This window comes from Catharus ustulatus, chromosome 9 (assembly GCF_009819885.2).
Source record: "Catharus ustulatus isolate bCatUst1 chromosome 9, bCatUst1.pri.v2, whole genome shotgun sequence".
In the NCBI taxonomy this organism is placed as follows: domain Eukaryota; kingdom Metazoa; phylum Chordata; class Aves; order Passeriformes; family Turdidae; genus Catharus; species Catharus ustulatus.
In genome coordinates, this window is record NC_046229.1 from 11691814 (window position 1) to 11711159 (window position 19346).

The 19346-nt window shown below is 50.7% G+C and overlaps 1 protein-coding gene across 20 annotated transcripts in view; it reads right to left on the reverse strand.

Annotated features, from left to right (window-relative positions):
- PTPRF (protein tyrosine phosphatase receptor type F) overlaps positions 1 to 19346 on the reverse strand; it is a 378262-nt gene that overhangs the window by 17326 nt on the left and 341590 nt on the right. For 10 of the 20 annotated variants that reach the window (XM_033067370.1, XM_033067369.1, XM_033067378.2 and 7 more), the window contains 6 exons: positions 17898 to 18052; positions 17026 to 17037; positions 14605 to 14720; positions 11832 to 11864; positions 8808 to 8905; positions 873 to 996 (listed from right to left, as the gene is read on the reverse strand). In XM_033067370.1, coding sequence (XP_032923261.1) covers positions 873 to 996; positions 8808 to 8905; positions 11832 to 11864; positions 14605 to 14720; positions 17026 to 17037; positions 17898 to 18052 — 538 coding nt within the window. The remainder of the gene's footprint in view (positions 1 to 872; positions 997 to 8807; positions 8906 to 11831; positions 11865 to 14604; positions 14721 to 17025; positions 17038 to 17897; positions 18053 to 19346) is intronic. The other 10 variants (XM_033067389.2, XM_033067382.2, XM_033067380.2 and 7 more) reach the window with 3 other exon arrangements.

Sequence of the window (19346 nt, forward strand, 5' to 3'; positions counted from 1 at the left end):
GCCCATGAGCAGACAGTGCCAGGCCTTCACATAGCTGCTGCTGCTTAACAGGGCTTGCTGTGAGGGACTGTTTGACCCCTCTCCTCCTCTTGAAAAGGATGAATAGTACATTACCATTAGAAAAGGCTTTTCCATGTCCCAAAAAAAGGATGCTAGTGACTGTAGGGCCATCTGTGTACAAAGCCAGGCCCCAGTTCCTTCCCCAAGCAGGGGTGTATTGAATCAGCTGTATTTTCCTCATCCTCCATCAGTGGCTCAGATCTGGGTGCTGATTTATAAAACAAGTGGAATGGGTGAGCCTGGGCTCCAGCTCCTCTGTGTGCAAGAGGATTAGAAACATGCAATAGCCCAAATTCCAGGCATGTGGGGCTGGTTCTTTTAGCCATGGGGATCAGTGATATGACACCAGGGCCTGATGGTCCCATGGAGGACAGGGATGTGTGGAGCCTGATGTCCCAGGGGAAGGAGCAACCCTCATCCTGTGCTGCTCTGGGCACTTAGTTGAGACCATATACTGACAAGTCCCAGAGAAAGATCCTGGCCCCACAATTGTGTTGGGACAGAGAGCAGCAGAGGTACTGTTAGTGCCATGTTTCACCATGTACTGAGGAACGCAGCTGAAGTCACATAGAGAGGACAGTGGGAAAGGAGGCTGCTGGAACAGAGAAGTTGCTGCCAACAGAACTAAGAAGCAGCCACACAGAACCCACTGCTCTGAGGACACTGGGAAAGCTCTACAGCCAGCCAGAACACACATTTGATCATGCTGATGCTTGGTGTTTGTCCCTGCTCAGCTAGAACACAGAAAAAGATGGTCTCCTTCCTAGTCAGGTTCAGCTGCTTGATTGGGTGCCCACTCCAGTTACTCTTACCATCAATGGAAGTCAGGATGACACGTGAGTGGTCATAGGCTATGACGTTTGCATAGCGGTTTTTCGGTTTATTCACTTCCAGGTTGGAGTTCTCCCAGGTGAACTGCTGCCCAGGATCAATGGACTGTGGAGAGAAAGAAAAGGAACAAATTGGTAGCAGTTACAGCACACTGGAATGCTGCAGCACACAGGTTTCAGTTAGGCCCTGCAGTAAGACCTCTCCCCAGGCCAGACACAACTTCCACAGGTGTCCATGGAACACCCATGAAAATAGTGTCAAGCCAGACCACACCGAAAGCCAGTTTCCAGTGCATCCCATGATCTGCAGGAAAAGCAGTCCCTCGCTAGAGCAGCCTGCTGCAGATGAGCCTTCAACTCCTGTGCTGCGTGCTCATCCTTTCCTCTGGATATACCCATCAGCAGAAATTTGGTCTTCTGCCAGGATTCCAGAGAGACCTGACTGTGCAGATCTTGACCTAGCGGTTTTATTAGCTGTTGAACTGCAGTCTCTTGAAATATAGCAAGCCCTGGGTGTATTGTGCCCCAGGAGCTTTTGGTATTAGTGTCCTGCAAAACAGCCTATGAGCTTTGCCAGGGAATAGTCATGAAAATTAATAGGTTACTATCCACTGCTCCAGCTACTTATGCAATGTAAACACCTCTTGTTTGAGTTAATAGAGTGACAAGAAACTATAAACCTAGAGAAGAGACGTGGTCATAAATCTTGGCCTCCGTACTATGCAACTGCCTGAAAAGCACACATCCCACTCCCACTTGGTCTTTCACACCCAGAGCTTCTTCCACGAGCCATGTGTTGGTACACCCAGTCTACAGCTGCTCCATGGCCAGGCAGCCTCTTTCCAAAGCCTTCTCTATTGACCCAGTCCACACACAAAGCAAGGTGAACCAGGACCATACTCACAGCACCTTTCTGAGATGGGACAGTCTTGTTGTCCCAGAGACACATGAGACACACAGGTTAAGACACCTGCCTCATGCAGGGACTTGCTCTGCACATGCAGTCCTGGGCAAGCTGGGGGCAAGCAGCTACAGCAGGAATCAGTCATCCCATGAACTTCCTTCCCCCAAAATTAACAACACTGTCAAAACCTTCTTAAAATCTTGCTCCAGCTCAGGGTCTCTGAAACTTTGCTGGCCCATAGACAAAAACATTGGGGAAATAGGTCAAGGAAAGCACTGCACGCTGTGCTCCCTGCAGGCATCCGTGTTCATCGCTTGGCAGAGCTGTGTCAGAAGGTTTCTCAGGCAGTGAAATGCCTGTCTGTCAGCTCTGGATCAGCTGTGAACAAAAGGCTGAGGTGGGAAACACAGCTCCCTGACTGGGCTGACAGAACAGCTCTCATGGTCCCTCTGCTGAGCTCCACCAACCACCAGCTGTGCACAAAGTGACACCCATCGGTGTCCCCTCTGCTCCTGTGCTGTGGAGCAGGCACTTCTCAAGCAGCCAGCACGGGCACTGGCTTGAGTATGGAGCACAGGCACTGCCTGCATTGCTGCACTAGCCCTGAGAGCTTTGCAGCACATGCAGGGCACGGGCCAGAGCTGTGTCAGGTGGCAGCTGTCTGTCCCCAGGTGCGGCCCAGACTGCCAGCAGGTACAGAGGCCAGTGCTGACGAAAATGCACAGGAGGATGTGACATCACAGCGATGCTAATAGGTAGTTTGGGAAATGTAGGATGTAAATAGACATTTCCTACAGAAAACCTGTAATTTTCTATTATCAGTGTAATAAGCAGGCAGCTGCTGTGCTCAGAGGCACTGCAGCCAGGATGGTGGGAGTAGAGGCTGTGAGCAGCACTTCTGGCTGCAAACCCAGCAGCCTGGCTGCCAGAGACCTTGCAATACCTCTGCCCAGGCAGAGAGACATCTCTGCAAAGCTCATAGCTCTCTGGGGCCCTTAATTTCCTTCTGGCACCCATATTTTGCTTTCAGAATAGGCTGCTCAGGGGATCAGCTCTTTGAATGCTCCTCACCCTCAGCCATGTGGCAGGGAAGACTGCTGCCCACCAATGGTGGGCTTGAACTGCACAAGGGGAATACAGAAATTATCAAAGACACAAAAAATTAAGAGGAATATAATATGAAAGGACTTTATGGTTTGGAGTAGAGATAAGAGGGGTTTTGACATCAGTCTGATCAATATGGAGCACACTGAAGGAGAAGCACAAATAGACAGATTAATGAGGAAAAAAATGGACCCACCAATGCCTATTAGAAACATAAATAATATCTATTTTTCAAAAATGTGGCCTTAGTCTGCACAGACAGCCAATGCAGACACTTGACTAGCTGGTGATGTAGCTGAAACTGGCTCTGAAGGTGTCTGTGAGCATCTTCTTGCTGTGAAGAAGCAACACAAGAAAGCACCAGCTGTAATTGCACTCTGAACACTCTCAATGGGCACAGGTGGGTGCTGGAGTGAGTCCTACCCCTGCAGCAGAGGCAAGCAGAAGTCAGTGCAGTGGCTCACACTTAATCTATGCTGCAAATCACTGCCAAAAGGCTGCAGGGCTAACCCAGCTGTGGGGTGTGGAGTGCTTTGCACAGCAAGTCTGTGTCCTGCCACAGCACAGGAAAGGGTTATTTCCTGGGGGAGGACAAGGCTGCCAAGAGCCCCCAGAACGGAGGAGGAGCATCAAGGTGTTGCCATTAGGGTTAATAACTTTGATGTGCAATGGGTATGTGCAGAAATGGTCTAATCATCATCAGCCTCTTAAAGAGGGCAAACAGGTGAGAAAGTCAGAACTAATACAGTACCTGAGTGCAAAGAGGCTCTAATTAAATACTCCTGCAAATTAGTGACTCATTTAGAAGTAAAATGATTTAATTTAAACTCTGGTGATGAATTAATGTACACCTGTTCCCCCCTTTAAGGCAAACAAATGAGTAAATAAATGGGAGGATGATGGGCTGCTTGGAGAGACTTGGAGCCCTTACATGGAGCAGTGGTTGGCAAGTCTTGTCCCATCTCTGTACAATGCTCTGCAGCCCCTGTGTGTGGTATCACTGCCTTATCTCCTCATCTTCCTCCACAACTGCCCTGGCAATAGGAGTCTGCTCCAGTTCCTTTCTGGGGCTCATGGGAATCACTCCTTCATCCCAAAACTTCATCAGAGTAACACTTCCAACACATTCTTCCTAGAAAGCAGAAGTGCTGGGAAATTGGAAGGAAATGAGCCAGGAGCAAACTTAAAAGCACCATGACTTTTGCTTTGCTTTCAAGTAACAGGGAGATGCTGTAAGACAGCAAGTGCAAATTAAGAAAAAGCCCAATTAGTAAAACTCCTCCTTCCCAGCATGGAAGTGCAAGGAACAATTTTACCAAAGCAGTTCAGGGATCCCTGCTGCTACTGCCATAAAGGCAGAGCCAGACCATTGAAAAGGGATTGGAGAAAGGCTCTTTCCTTGACAGACTCTAGGGAACTTTACAAATGCCTTGAAAACATCTCTGAGTGCCAGTTTGACTCTCAGATGCAGTCCACCTCGGGCCTGCTGCTCCCCTTCCTCAGTGCTGTTCCAAATCCCTCTGCATGCTGAGGCCCTGCTGCTGCCTCTGCTGCTGCCTCTGCTGCTGCCTCTGCTGCTGGCAGGTGTGGAGAGCCCAGGCATGTAGTGCCCTAGGGCAGCACGGCAGCTCAGGGAGCTGCACAAGGGCATGGGGACACAAAGATGCTCAGGCAGTGAGTGCTTCCTGTCCTCCTGTGAAATCAACCACATTAGCAGGAGCATTGACCACTGTCAATCTGCGCCGTGCCTCAAATGAGGACATAATGTGCTTCTGAATCAATCGCTGGCAGCACTTCAGCCTTATTATTCTTATTACCGGAACGTGAGTGCCATGTGCCTGCCAGGCAGCTTCCCCACGAGCCCATTAAACCCACAGCAAGCCCATTAAACCAAGGCTCCCTGGGTGCTACCTGGATCCTGGGCCCAGCACCTCCTGGGCTCACTGGCCCCAGGGACTCAAACACCTCTCCCACTACCTAACCTGCCCTGCCAGGGCTGCAGGCATGGGAGATGCAGAGTCCTCAGTAGCTTTATGGGAAATGTAAGTGAATACAGGGCTTGGGCAAACCACCAGTGTTTCTCTCCACAGGAAACTGTGAAGAAAGGTCTGCAGCCTCCCTACCACACTAGGAAGCAGAAGCACAGTCAAATCTCATAGATACCATAAAGATTACTAAGAGCTAATGTGCCAGGCAGTGCCACACTGCCAGACTCTCATCACCTGCTCTGTTCCTGGGGCCATACACTGGATGGACATGCAGGATGGACTGGGCATGAGGGGCAATAGTTTGGAAAGCAATAAGGAAAAGATCTTCCCCTGGGAAGGTGATGCAGGAACCAGCGCTGGCTGGAGTCAGCCCGTCCTGTGTTTGCTAACAACACCAAAGGGGACAGCAGTGCTCAGCTGGCTGGATCCCACAGCGGGAGTGTGAGATGTGGTGTGTGTGTGCTGCCAGTTTGTCCCGGGGCAGGTACTCCAGCTCCGTCCATGGGCAGGATCCTGCCCCGGGAGCACGGGCTGCAGTGTGGGAAGGTGCCCACAGGAGGAGCTCCAACACAGCGACAGCGCCTGCCTCCACCTGCACATCCACAGTCGGGGGGCTCAGCCTTCCTTCTACTTATTTAATTCCATTAATCTCACACTGTAAATTCGCCGTAGCTTTCACTGTACACTAAAAATGAAATACTGTCCTGGTGCAGTCAGGCCAGAAGCAGCTGCCAGACCCTTGTGCCCTGCTGCCCAGCTTGCTGCCTGCCTGTACAGCGTCATGGGGCTGTGCTCTGCCCCACACCAGAGCAGACGGCAGCAGTGAACTGTGCCTGCAGACGGCTCAGCTCCCAGCAGCTGCATTTCAGCCTCTCCTGCTGCACCAGGAGTACCAGGAGGTACAGCTGGGATGGCTCCCAGGTGCCGGGGGTGAGGGCTAACCCACAGCTCATGAGCCTGCTCTCACTGCACTCAGCCCACAGCTTGCTCTGTGCTGGCTTTGTCACACAGGCTGCATGGCCACGCGGGCTGGCAAACTGGTGTGAGCAATATTATTTGTTCTCTGACCTGTGGGAATTGAGGTCAGATGGCTGAGAAAAATCTCTGCCACCCTTCCTGCCCCTTACCCAGGCATGTGGGGAGGTGCTGACAGGTCTTGTTTCATGTCACCTGTGTCTAGGTTACCCTGCTATTGCTTGCACAGCCAAGGCAAGCACCAGACTGATGGCTCTAGGCCAGCTGGCCTCAATGGTTAGAAGTGCTGTTAAATATTTGCTCTCTGCCTGTGGTGCCACTGCTCCTGGAATGTGAGCCATCTATAAACAGCCCTGCACCCCACAGAGATGTTAGGCTGACAGGCTGCTCTACAAAAACACTTAAAATGCAACTATTTCAAAGCACAATCAAACAGCAAATGGGCCCTAGGGGTTCACCTGCCATGCCTTCCTCCCTTGTGTCTCCCTGCTCAGCTGTGCTATGCCCATTCTGGCAGCACCATTATGCCATGGGGAACAGGGTCAAGGCCTTCACTTCTCAAAGTGCTGGGTCACCACTCAGCTCTACATAAGGTCTGGGGCTCACAGAGTCCCAGGGTGAGCACTGGGACTGTATCAATGCTTACTGCAAATGCAAGCATGTGCTGAGGTGTGGTTCCTGTCTCTTGGGCTCCCGCAGGGGCTTGCACAGCCTGCTCCCCTCCCACCTCTGCTATTTCCACATCCACTGTGCAGATTTCCTTAGTCAGCAGCACACACCATGCCTATTCTGCCCTGCAGCCCTCCTATCAAAGGGAGCTGTTGCCCTGCCAAACCCACACATACAGGGACCAGGATGAGAGCAAATCCACTGCTGCAGCAGTCCTGCACAGGCAGCTGCTGTTCTCTTCAAACTCAGTCCAGGATTATTCTCATTGGCATTTCAAATGGGAAATGATTGCATCCCCACATGCCAACAAGGTGCAAGCCCTTCTACTTTTGGGTCCATCCTAGTGTCAAACACTGTACAAGTCTGTCATGTTCAGCAATTTCCAGATGATGAGGAGTCAAACACAGCAGAATCCAAGGGAAAAAAATTGCATGCAACAATCAGCTACTTAATAGCTGCTTCAACATGAGAAGTACAACTGATTGGTGCTCTCAACCAGCCATGATATTCTAAAGAAAGAGAAATGAGAAGAGAGAGGCTCATGAAAGCAGCTAAGAGAATTTACTTAATGCTCATTTTTTCAAAAACAGTTCCCACAGCTCAGTATTATGCTGCAAGCTCTATTGAGCACAGGCCTAGTGTGAGGACGGGAGTGCAGAGACACTGGATCCTGCTGATTAAATCCCCACTGTGCAGCAGAGCCACAGCCTGCCTGTAGCAGAGTGGACAGCCCTGCTTAACATTTCAGTTGGACTGGTAACAAAGAGCCCAAGGCAGACAGTATGACTGCACACTTTGGCTCCATTGGCAGGACATACATGAACACACAGGTAACTGCAAGGGAAGCACATTATTCCTTTAAACATTTCCCAAGTCGCAATGTAATGCTGCAGCTCATCTTTCTGGTTCAGAGAGTAAATGCACAGGGATGCCAAGACCCTCCCCTTGGCATCCCAAAGCAAAAAAAAAGAGCTCTGTGCCTTCCTCGGATACACACAGCACACCCTTTGAACTAGCTGGAATTCATCCCTTACCTTCTCAATATAAAGATCTGCTTTCCCTTTCCTGGCATATATAATCCTACCTTGTGGGTAAATGCTCTGATCTTATCTCATAAATCAGTGTAGGTATAGTGCAGGAAGGGGTGGCCATAGGCATAAGCAGATAACAATTCAAACAGAAGTGATAACACATGCAAAGAACACTTCCCAAATTTATTCCCTCCTTAATACTAGTGGGGGGTTTATTTACAAGTCCCCTGCAGCTCAAGAGGGCTCTGCATATAAGCACAGCAAAACACCATCCTGCCATTGCTGCTCTCATGGCTGCAGAGGAACCATCCCCAATTCTAAACAGTTGCAACCTAATCATGCAACCTGGAGAGTGTCAAAAAAGGTGAGGCAGCCCTCAGGTAGGTCAGCCTCTTCCCCTCCACATGTGCAACCCCTCGGCAAGCTGTTCTCAGGGCAGGACAGGGCTGGAAGCAGTTGGGCTGAGAGAGGTGCAGTGGAGGGGTTCACCAAACACCCAGCACATACCTGTGTGAGTGAACAAAGGCAGCATCAGTGGTGCATGCAGACAGTACCTACCCAGGGGCTCTGCCGGAGACACGGATAAAGGTGGGAGCACGATCCAGAAGTGGAGGTAAGTTTGCAGCTCATGTCTGCAGGTCACAGGCAGAGAGAGCTGTGTGCAGGGAGGAGAGCTTGGACTGCTCCAGGGCAGTGGGACATTAGCAGTTTCTATGGGCACTGATGCTAAATGGCACAGGCTAATGCCAGCACAGTCCAGTGGGAGATTAGATGGGGAAAGCAGGAATGAAAACTCAAAACGCATGTTTGTTGGCATCAGAGGATGGTGCAGAGAGCAAAGCTTTGAACACAGATGGAGGTGAATGGGCACAGGATGCTGCAGACTGAAATACCTCAGCCAACCCGAATGGAGTGCAGCCCTCACAGAGCAGAACAAAGTAATCAGTAACACTCCAGGTAGGCAGACACGAGCTCCCATTTGCTTCTAAGACCATAACCACGGTGGCAGCATGGCAGGCTACTGTGTATTCTCCTGCAAGGCCTTCTCCCTGTGCCAGCCATGCTTCAACTGCTCAAGGTGAGTTCCCACCACCGTGGGGTTGGCAGGGAGAGCTGGCAGGCTCCCAGGGCTGGTGTGAGGACTGGCTATGCAGCGTTGCTGCAGGGGAGGCACAGCTCAGCTTTCACCAGGCCCTGTCTGCTGGGGTCCTGGCCAGCATCACTCGCATCCCGCTCGCAGGCTCACCTCATACTCCTGGGAGAACTTCAGCCCATCGTTGGCCTTGAGCCGGTCGATGTTGTCAGCGAGGTCGGTCAGAGGGATGGGGGGGTGGTCACGCATGCCTGCAGACGAGACAAGGAGGGAGGAGGGAGAGGAGAACGGTTATGGCTCTGCTTGGCCAAGGAAGGCTCAGCAAGAGCATGTGCACAGCAAACCCAGGAGGTGGGCGCAAGGCGGACATTGTGACTATGTGAAGTGCCGGGCGGGATGGATGGGAAGCTGACGAGCTCACACGGCATGCGGCACACACTCCCGGAGCGCGTGGGGCAGTGAACAGAACACAAAGGTGATGTGCAGAATGTCATGACCGGGTGAGCATGCTCGGACAGTACAGCCACCGGGCACACAGAGCAGGCCACACAGCGGGCAGGGCTCAGCCAGCCCCTGGCAGGAACAGGCTGAGGACACGCTGTCACTGTGCTTCCCGGGCTCCCGCGTGGGCTGAAGTTGAACACACTGATCCTCTGCTGCTCTCACCGCCAAGGGCTTAGGCTGATCCTCTTGCTTGCCCCTAACAATGGCATTAGCCACAAAGAAACTCTGCCAGACCTGCAGTGAAACCTCTGCAGTGCATGTGCACAGCTTTGTGGGTAGGCAGATGCTGTCACAGTCCCCAGGGCATTAGAGAAGGATGAGAAGGGCCCCATGGAAGAATGGTTGATCCCCTTGTAGGACATTGCTCAACGTTCTGAGAGCTGAGGAGCACTCTGCCCACAGCTGCGTAACTCTTCAGTGATGTTTCAGAGGCAGAGTCCACTCCAGGGCCCAAATCCAGTTCCTCTGGGCTGGCTCGTGCAAGGCACCATGTGCAGTGATGTGCCCTCCAGCAGCTTCTGGGAGGCTGCTGTGAGCTGGGATGCAGCTCAAGCCATGGCAGAAGTCCTGCCCTGGCGAAATGAGGGATGCAACATTATGGCTCATCCTGGGCACAGCTGAAAGGACCAGAGGAAGGGATCCCACAGATCCCACACATCCCAAACAGGGGACAGGTACTATGGGGGTGTGCATGTAGGATTGGGAGAAGCTCCCCTGGGTCCCTGGAATTCAGAGCTTAACCATCACAACCTCCTTCTCTGATGCTGAGATGTTGAACTGGCAGGAAAGTGATTGTGAAACATGTCATCCAAATCCCAAGGCTCATGACTCCATCGGCTGCTCTGTGGGTTTCCCAGAAACCCCACAAGGGTAATGATGATTATTAATAGGCTGAAGCTGTTGACTCACACCCAGGGAGACAGGCTGGAGCACAGCCAGGAGCTTCTCAGTTGCTCAGGAGGCTGAACATTGCCACAGATGGCAGTGATGGGCCACTGAGGTGATGGAGCAGTCCCCAGGCTGGGTACACACATTTTACATGGTGCTGACAAGTCACGAGGTGATAACATGGAAGTGTCACACCTCAGACCTCTGCATAAAACATCTGACATCACTGCACACAGGCAAGACCCAATCCAACACACACTCATCCTGCCATCGCTTGGCAGTGCAGAGTTATCCGTGGATGGCCTGAGAACACACAGATAGGTGCAGAAGGAAATACCCCTATTCTGCCTTGTGCTGAGGTCCTCCTGCAGATGGTCCTGTTTGCACTTCACCCATCAGGATCTCCGAGGTGGCTGAGCAGGCCCTCAAAGGGACTGAGATGATTGCTGGTTTTGGCACAATTTCCTCACTCATGCCAGAACTCTGAGGCTGTAGCTCAGGAGCAGCCTTTGCAGAGCTGTCACTGATGAGCAATTGAATGATGACAACAGTGTGGGACCAAGACAGAAGTGTGGAGCAGGAAGGAGAAAGAGACTGGAACACAACCAAAGTATTTGCTTTTTCCAACACAGTTATGTACAAAGTACAGCAGAGTCATGGACCACAGCAGAGCTGCAGACCCTCATCTCTGCTGAGAAGTGAGGTCTCTCCAAAGGTGGTTTGGACAGACAAGGTGGTCTCTCCAAACTTGGGTTTTGCCAGCCAGAGAAGTGTTGCAGCAACAAAAGAGCTGCAAGAGCAGGCGGGAAAAAGAGGTGGCTGGAATCCCATTATGGTGAACCTAGAAAAACAGCCACTGACAGTGCAAGGCCAGATGGAGATTTATACACGCTGCCAGGACTTCCACAAGCTCTTCCAATTGCTCTGGCAAGAGGACAGTGAGCTCACCATGAGGCTAGAAGAGCTCAGAGGTCTCACAATGCCAACACACATAGAAAAGCCATTGGCTCTGCTCCCAGGGGAAATACTTATCCTACTTACTTCTCCCATTCCTGTGTACATACATAGATGACTTCTACATCCCAGAGCAGGGTAGCCACACTTTTATGGTTGTTTGAGGATGAACTTGAAGCTCAAAAGATGAGAAGTGATAAGGGGGCTCTTTTATCTGCAGGCTGGTACTACTCCATCCAAGCTGCTAGAGCAGTAAGTGCCTCCTTTGTGCCTGGGATTCTGGTACCAACACTGCAAAGCAGACCAAATGCAGGCAGTCCAGAGACCATCATGTGTTCTGCCTAAGTCTATGACAGAGGTTACCCAGCCTAGGGAAACCAGTTTGCCCAAGGTAGGAAGAGTGTGTGTTCAACCACCGAGGAGTACCCTTCCATTTGTCCATCTGGGGTTTTTAGATGGTCACTCCCTCCAGAATGGCCAAGGTTATCAGTCTCCATGCATGGTCTGGCACCATGGCAGAGCCTGGCCTACCACTCTGAGGGGGTAGGAGGCTGGAAAGCAGGGGAGGGGCTGTTGCAGAAGCCTCCTGGCAGCTCATCACTCAGGACCTTCCCTTCTGCACTGTGCTGCGGTGAGCTGCTGTAGTGCCGTGCGAGCAGTACCGAGCCTGGCCCCACACATCATGTCAGAAAGTGAAATCACTGCCATTTTACAGTCTGCTGTGAGTGAAGGTGATCTTCATGACATTGAAACAAAAAATACAGAGATGAGAGAGAAAGGGAAAGAAAAAGCAAAAGGTGTCGAAAGATAAAAACAGGAGTTAAAACTAACTTGAGATATTCGGGCAACAGGGGACACTGGCACCTGCAAAGAAAAGAAACGGGGCAAGAACAGAAATCCCATTAGCCTTCAGTCATCATTGCAGAGGTTCAGAGATGGAAAGACAACGAGATGAAGATGAAAAGCACCATATGCCACAGCACCCAGAGCTTCCCTCCCTCACAGGACCAACGGCCTGGCCCTGGGGGCTGCTCTGCAACTGGCTGTTACACAGCAGCTTGTCGTGCCATCCCCTGACACGGGCAAACACATGGAGCTAGGGCTACTTGCAAGGGAGTGAGTCCACAGGCCTTCATGTGACACCAAGAGCCAAATTTCTTGCTGCACACCACCAGCCCCACGCCACAGGGAAGCCTGCAAGGGTCAGTAGGTGGCAGGTACAGGGAGCATCTGTGCTACTCAGTGGCCAGGGGGACTGCACTCAGCCCCAGCCACCTCTGCTCAGCGTTCCTGAGCATCCAGCTTGCTCATGGCTCATCAGCAGCACAACTCAATCTCATTTCATGGTGTATTGGGACAGTGCCTGGTCCTGTATCCTCTCAGTGACCTGCCACAGCAGTACATTAGTACAGGAGGCCAACAGTGGGAATACCCCTTGTCTGAAGTAAAAACTACTAAAATGAGAAAGCTTAATATTTAATAACAGTAGAGCAATTAATTATGCATTAAACAAGTTTTCCCTGCTCAGCAAGCTCCAGCAGGGAGACCAACTACCAGGGCTGGTGGCCAGCACCTCTTGTCAATGCATCCTCACAGCACTGCCTCGACCTCCATCGGGTGACGGGGCAACAGCTTGGGCCCATTTGGCTTGGTGGATTTCATGTGCCTCATTAATGAGGACAAGCTTGTCAGGAGCTGGAACAGTCGCTTCAAGCTGCATGACACCCACTTCTGCCCCTCAGAAACTCACAAGGGATGCAGTGGGGAGAAAAGGAGGAGGACAGAGTGCTGTTTCTTGGTAGGGGAGCATTGGCTGGCAGTATCCCAGGGTCCTGCTGCTGTCTTGAGTGAACTTGAGACACTCTGGCTTGGTTTTGTCTCTCCAGAGAGAGACAAATGAACAGCATCTTTGGCTTATCCTCATTCACAGATAGGAAAAGAAAATTTCCTGGCTCCCTATCCCTCTGATGGCAGCTCTTGAACCTTGCTACAGGTCTAACAAGGAACATCCTTGTTGCAAACATGCTGACCTCTCTGAAGATGGGAGCAGATGCAAGCCTGACTTGGCTCAATCCTCCACACAATGCAAACCACAAGCATACAGCAAAGATGGCTTTTGTGCCCACATATCTGTCCCCATGCACAGCTGTCCTGGAGCAGCCCTGTTTAACACCGTGTTCCTTCTCAAGAAGCTGCATGCTGCTGCTGACTGTGTGCGACCCCCTCCCAAGCGCTGCTCCCGGTAGTCTGCCTGTTGAGATGTTCTTCCTGTGGCATATGTCTCCCTTGCTCCCCACAGCATTTTTCTCCCATGCTGTGACACCATCCTGTGCTATGCTGTGGCCAATTAACATGCCAGCTCTGCTGGCAACTACTAGCCTGCTGCTGCTGCCCACACGTGAGACCTGCCACTGGTTGTGCCTGGGAGATGCACTAACTATGGACCCCTGACAGCTGCCCTGGCATGGAAAAGATGTGCTGGTGCAGCTCACCCCAGGTGTGAACCAAGACTGCTGTGAGTGGCAACAGGAAAAGCTGTTCTTGCCCCCCCTGCCAGACACAGCAGTTTTACATCAGGAAATGGCCCCTTCAAAACTCTCCTGTTAGATGAAAGCTCTTAGATGAATGAGCAGCAGGAGGAAAAGGAAAGTAGGTTAGAGACCAGGAGGAGCTGCAAGTTAGAAGAGAGCTGTATGTACCTCATTTGCTGCTGAACTGCTCCCTCCATGACAAAAGCCCAAGTGCTCCCTCAGTTCATATAGGACTTGGACTCTCTGAAAGGCTCTGAAGGAGTCAGGGCGAGCCTGTCTCTGATCACTACAATGACAGGTACTGTGCTTTCGGTGCCATCAGAGATGTGCAGACACAAAGCAGCAGCACAAGACCTTTCTGCAGTATGAATTACAGTTGCCTCCATGAGCTGGCGAAGCTACAGCCTGAGGCATCCCAGGCCAGTGAAAGCAGCATGCAGAGAAGGCTTTTAACTGAGCTATCATCCTGTGCACTGAGAGCACCATGATCAGCAGAGTCCTTCAGTGGGCCACAGCAGTGGCTGCAGAGCTCTATAGTCTGCACGTAGCTCTTGTCTTGACCCTTAGCTGAGCCGAGCAGGAGATCAGCACTCCAAAGAATGAAGCTGCTGGGACACCACAGCAGTGTAAGAGCTCTATGTACCCCCTGACTGCCCCAGATGCAGCCCATGTGGCCAATACTACACCAGTTGTGCTCAGCACTGAAGCTAAGCCAGGGTGAAGCCAGTTCAGCAACACTGTCAGTGGACAATCCCAACTGCGTGGAGGCTCCTCCCAGTTCAGGACAATTGTAATGAGCTTCACATCGTGCCTGACACACACCACACATCAGGCCAGCCCCATCCAGGCTCCCCTGCCTCATGGGCCTGCAGTGACAGGGCCAGGGAGAAGGATTTGCAATCCAGAGAGCAGACACCTGGACATGCTTGGTCTAAAGCTCACTCTCTGCCACTGTGACTGAGAAGGTGTGGATCTCCTGGAGGGTGGGAAGGACTGCAACTCTGCCCCTGGCATGGGGACATGGAGAAGGGGAACCAGAGGAAGCAGATTCAAGAGGATGAGCTGCTCCTTACCTGGAGTCTGGTAGTTGAGCCGCCTCATCTCAACTGGGTCAGACGAGTGGGCCAAGAGTGAGTCCTTCAGGCCGATGGAGTGCTCATCCTTGGAAGAGGGGGAATGTGCCCTTTTCCTGTGGACAGAGAGGGTAGAGACAAGCAGGTGAGTTCTGGCAGACACTGGCATGAATCACCCTAGGAAGGAGTCTGGGTCTCTGTGCCCCAGACACCCAGGTCCATCCCAGGTTCCCAGGGCTCTGGGAAGTCATATCATCTTCCATGCCTCCAATTTCCCATCTATGAAACAGGAAAGATTATATATAAGTGATGTCAAATGTTTGATTAGTGAGGCAGTTTTGAAATGTGGTATTCTTCACAGTATTTATTACAGAAAATGCAGATAGATGCAAGATGCTGTTTCCTCTTACTGTCTCTAGGAACTATTTCCTGTAGTGGAAGGATATAATAAAATTTTTTTTCAAGTATTAGAAATATTTAAATATAGAATGCTGTAATATAATACTGTAAAGGCTCTTCAGGGTGTGTTTTATTGGGCCATTAATACATGTCTTGAATGGTTGAAGGCACCCAAGGCGTGTATTAATGGAACAATAAAATACAATGTTGTCTCTTCATGCTATATTTATGCCTAAAGCGATGCCACCACCTCAGGCTCTTGCTGAAATTCACAAGCAAAGCAGGGACAGATCCAATCAAAAAGTGGACAAGTGAATATTAGGGAAAATATAATACTGCAAGAAGAGTTTCTAGTGAATCTCTCGGTCCCATTTCTAGCTCTAGATTACAAATATGGTGGGTATACCCAAGGGCTGGAGAAGGGTGTTGGGCAGGAACAGTAGAGCAGTTCTCTCTTCTGAGCCTGTGCTGACCCTGGCACTTGGCCAATGCAATGAGCATGCAGGAATACACAGAGACTTTGTCTTCAGCCACAGCCCCCAAATGGATTTTGCCTGAACCCCTCAGCTCATCTGATGTTTCCTGGAAGAGAGGGAGCTGCAGCACTGCTGCTCTGCATGAATGCTAGCACATTTACCTGCCTGCAAATGGCAACAGTCAGTCTCTGCTTTGGACCTCCTTGTGAGGCACCTGGAAGCACACTGAAGGGCTGCCAGATTCTGCACAAAAGCAGCTGCATCCCTGGATGCTGGTGACCCTGAACCATGCGTGATCCCAAATGCTCTCACAGGCACAGGGCACTTTCACTTCCATCAGAGGCTGGGTATGCTGGGCTGCCACTAATGAGAAGCACTTAGAGAAAATTTAGTGCATAAATCACGAGTGAAACCTGCATGTGTTCCTTGTGTGGCACAGCCTGTGAGGAAGCTCCATCTGCAGCCTGAGACTGCAGCAAACACTGGAGTTGTTCAATGGGGAGAGCCAGCTTGTGAGTCCTACACTACTCTGAGACATCTCCACATCTCAGAAGCCTTCCAGCTGCCTGGACCAAGGCATAAGAGCTGAAGGACTGAGAGCATTGATAGAAAAAAAGGAGAATACGCAACCAACAAATAAATCTATCAGGAGCACAGCAGGATGTGCAGTGGGCTACAGTGTACCAGTCCTCAAGCAAATTGGGCCCTCTTTTTTGGGGAATGGGCACAGTACATAATTAAACTTTGTCTCATTATCCCAATCAGGGCAACTGCTAAAACATCCTCCAGGTCCCAAGCTATCCACTGGTGCTTCAATTCATTCCCATTAAAGACCTGCCATTGTGAATATTACACACAGACACCTTTGGAGGAGCATGCCTCCACAGAGAGGCTGGACAGCCAAAAGCACAGCATCACTCTGAGCACATGGGTGGTACTCAAAGAGGATATGCTGCTCCTCCACAGGCTAGGGTGCAGCAAGGACATGTATGTCAGGTCTGGGCACCACAGGCAAGTCTGTGCTCCACCCACATGACCCTGGGACAAAGCAAAGCTAAGGCAAGGTGGGAATATCTTCTATGGGGCCCTGGTATGGAAATCCCCTCTGGGGCCATTTTCTCCAATTTAAGACCAGCAAACATGTTGTTTCATACAGTTGACCAGTATTCCCTCAAAGCTTCCTCATCAGAGACTGTAAGAATGCACCTACATTCTTGAGGGAACAGCTCTCACTCTGAAGTGACTGAGAAAACAAAGGAACCCCTCAACTGCTGTTATTGTCAGGGGTTTTTTTTTGATTTTTTAATTTAATTGCAAAAGCAATCTGGGAAGTCTTTATGTTGGAACTTCTCCCTGAGAGCTGTGAGAGGTTGACAACTGCCAGGAGGCTGATACCTTTGAGGAAACCAAGTCTTTGTAAACTCCTAAGGCTGGCATGCTCCACACTCCCAAAAACAAAGATGCCCCTTAGTAGCTTCAGGCTTGATTTTTAAAAAGGGAAATAGACTTCAAATTTTGAAAACAAAAAGATAAAATGGATTCATACCTTTCTTGCTTGCTAGATCCAGGGAAAAGCAGAAACAGAAGAAAGGAGATGATCACTGACACAGAAAGGCACTGACTGCACACGCACAGCAGAACTCCATTTAATCAGACAACAAAGGCAGCTCCCCTTCCCCAGCTAGACAGACATATGTAAATAGAGAGGCCAGGAGGAGCAGCACCTCAGAGCTGAGCTTACACAGAATGACCTACTGTAATTGAACAGCCTACGTGGACACATGCAAATGCAACCCATGGCTCCTCCCGAGGACTAACAATCATCACACACTGTAGTTACAGCTGGAGCAGGGCTGCTCTGCCAGGCAAAAGGAGGTGTCTGCTCCCACAGGGAGCACAGTGTGAAGGTGGTTCTGATCCAGTAGTCAGGACTGAGAGGCACTAAGAACAGAGCAGCACTCTGATTTCAGCCTGTTGATGTTCTCACCACCAAGGTCATGTTCTTCAGTTAAAATTCACAGAAGCAGGGCCAGCTGCCACAGATCAAGCAGGCAATTTCTACAGAGAACCAATACCAGAGAAGTTCCCAAGACTGCCAGTGGAAGTTGCTGTAACCAGAGAGCAGTCAGACTGGCTTCAGGGACAAAGCTGCTCTCTTCTGTCCCACTGTTCATACGCTTCCAGAATCCACAGCAGCTGTGTCCAGGAGCTGATATTAACTACTTTCTGCATACCCAGCCCCTCTCCTCTCTTACAAAGCACCCTCCTGCTGTGCCAGGTAGAGACCTTCCTCCTCCCCATGACCACCAAGGACTGTCTGTCACAGCAGCCTGTATCTGAAGGTTACAAGGAAGGCCTGAAGATGCCAACACCTCTAGTGCTCATGCTGTAACTGCCATGTCCCAGACTGGATCTCACCTTTTGAAGAGAAGTATGGCAATGACAATGATGATGATCAATATCACAGCCAGGACGGGTCCCATCACCCACAGCATCTCTGGCTCATCCTGCTGCTTTGCTGATGCCACTTCCATCACGATCTCATCCGAGTAGGGGCTGGCTGCATACCTCTTCTGAACAGCACAGGTAGGAGAGGGAGAGAAAAGCAAGCATCCATTATACTAAAGCAACAGCTACCTCCCTGAAATGTTGAGGTTTTTCCCTTACTTCTGGCTAGCAGAGAATGGTCAGGCTTCTCAAACCCCAGCAACATACCATGAGATACTTCCTCCCTTGGCATCAGTGGAGATCATGCTGTGGCAACAGTTTCTGCCTGGCCTGACACATTCTGGGTGCCAGCAACTTTGCTGGTGTGAAACAGTTCCAGTGCCAGCAACCTCATGGCAGACAAACCTGACCTGGAGGTGCGAAATTGGAGAAGCCCAGCTAAGAGCCACTTGCCAGCCCCGGATTCTCTTGGAGCCAAATCAAAAGCTTTTGAATCCCAACCAATTGCACAATGGGGCTGGCTGATGATTCCTAAGTGGTTTACAATACCTGCTGTGCTGATATCAACACATCTCTCCAGGATAGAGTTATATTAGGAAAACCCCTGCTGGGCGAGGCGGGTTTTCTTAAAGGAATGAAATGACAGGAACATTTTCTACCTGATGTCTTTGATAAACAGACCTTAGAAAGAGGTTCCTTCTTACAGGTTCCTTTCCTTTCTGCCATGTGGCAGCCCAGTGATTTATAACCTGAAGGGACAGCTTTCTAGCCCCACTAGCTAGACAAAATCAGCAGAGACCCAAACCCTTCCTGCAGAAAAATGACACTGCACCTGGTGTTCTGCTGCTGTTGCTAGGGCTTATGGAGCTGTGTTGCACCTTCACAGCACAGCATTGCTGGGTCAGAAGGGTTGAATGCTGCAAAAACAAATCCTTTCCTCCTATTAGAGAGGGCCAGAGCTGTATCAGTTCTGTGCCTGTGGCTTTTGAGCAGCACCTGCTGCCAGGCGTTAAGGAGTCAGAAAGCTCTGCTCCTGCCATAGAAAGTTTCAGTCACAGAAGAGGTGCCTGTGGATCTATAAATCTTGTGCTTTAAGGTTGGAGTTTAAACATGCACTTCATGTCTTCACATACGTGAGGAGAGGAAAGGGAAAAATCAAGCCTGCTGGTGTCACACAAATGCACATCTTGATCTACTCTCACAGGTGCCCTTGATCCCAGCCAGGCTGGTTTCAAATGTGTGGAGTACAGAAAATGCTCTTATCTGGGACATCCTTCTGGCAGCAAGCACTAGTTCAGCATCCTACCTGCTCCCCTCAGATTATCAGCAGAGGTGCCACTGTCTGGGAAAGAAGTGTGGTGGGTCGTAGCCACTTTTGTGAAACCTTTCATCTCTACAAGACCCTGTTTGAATAACTGA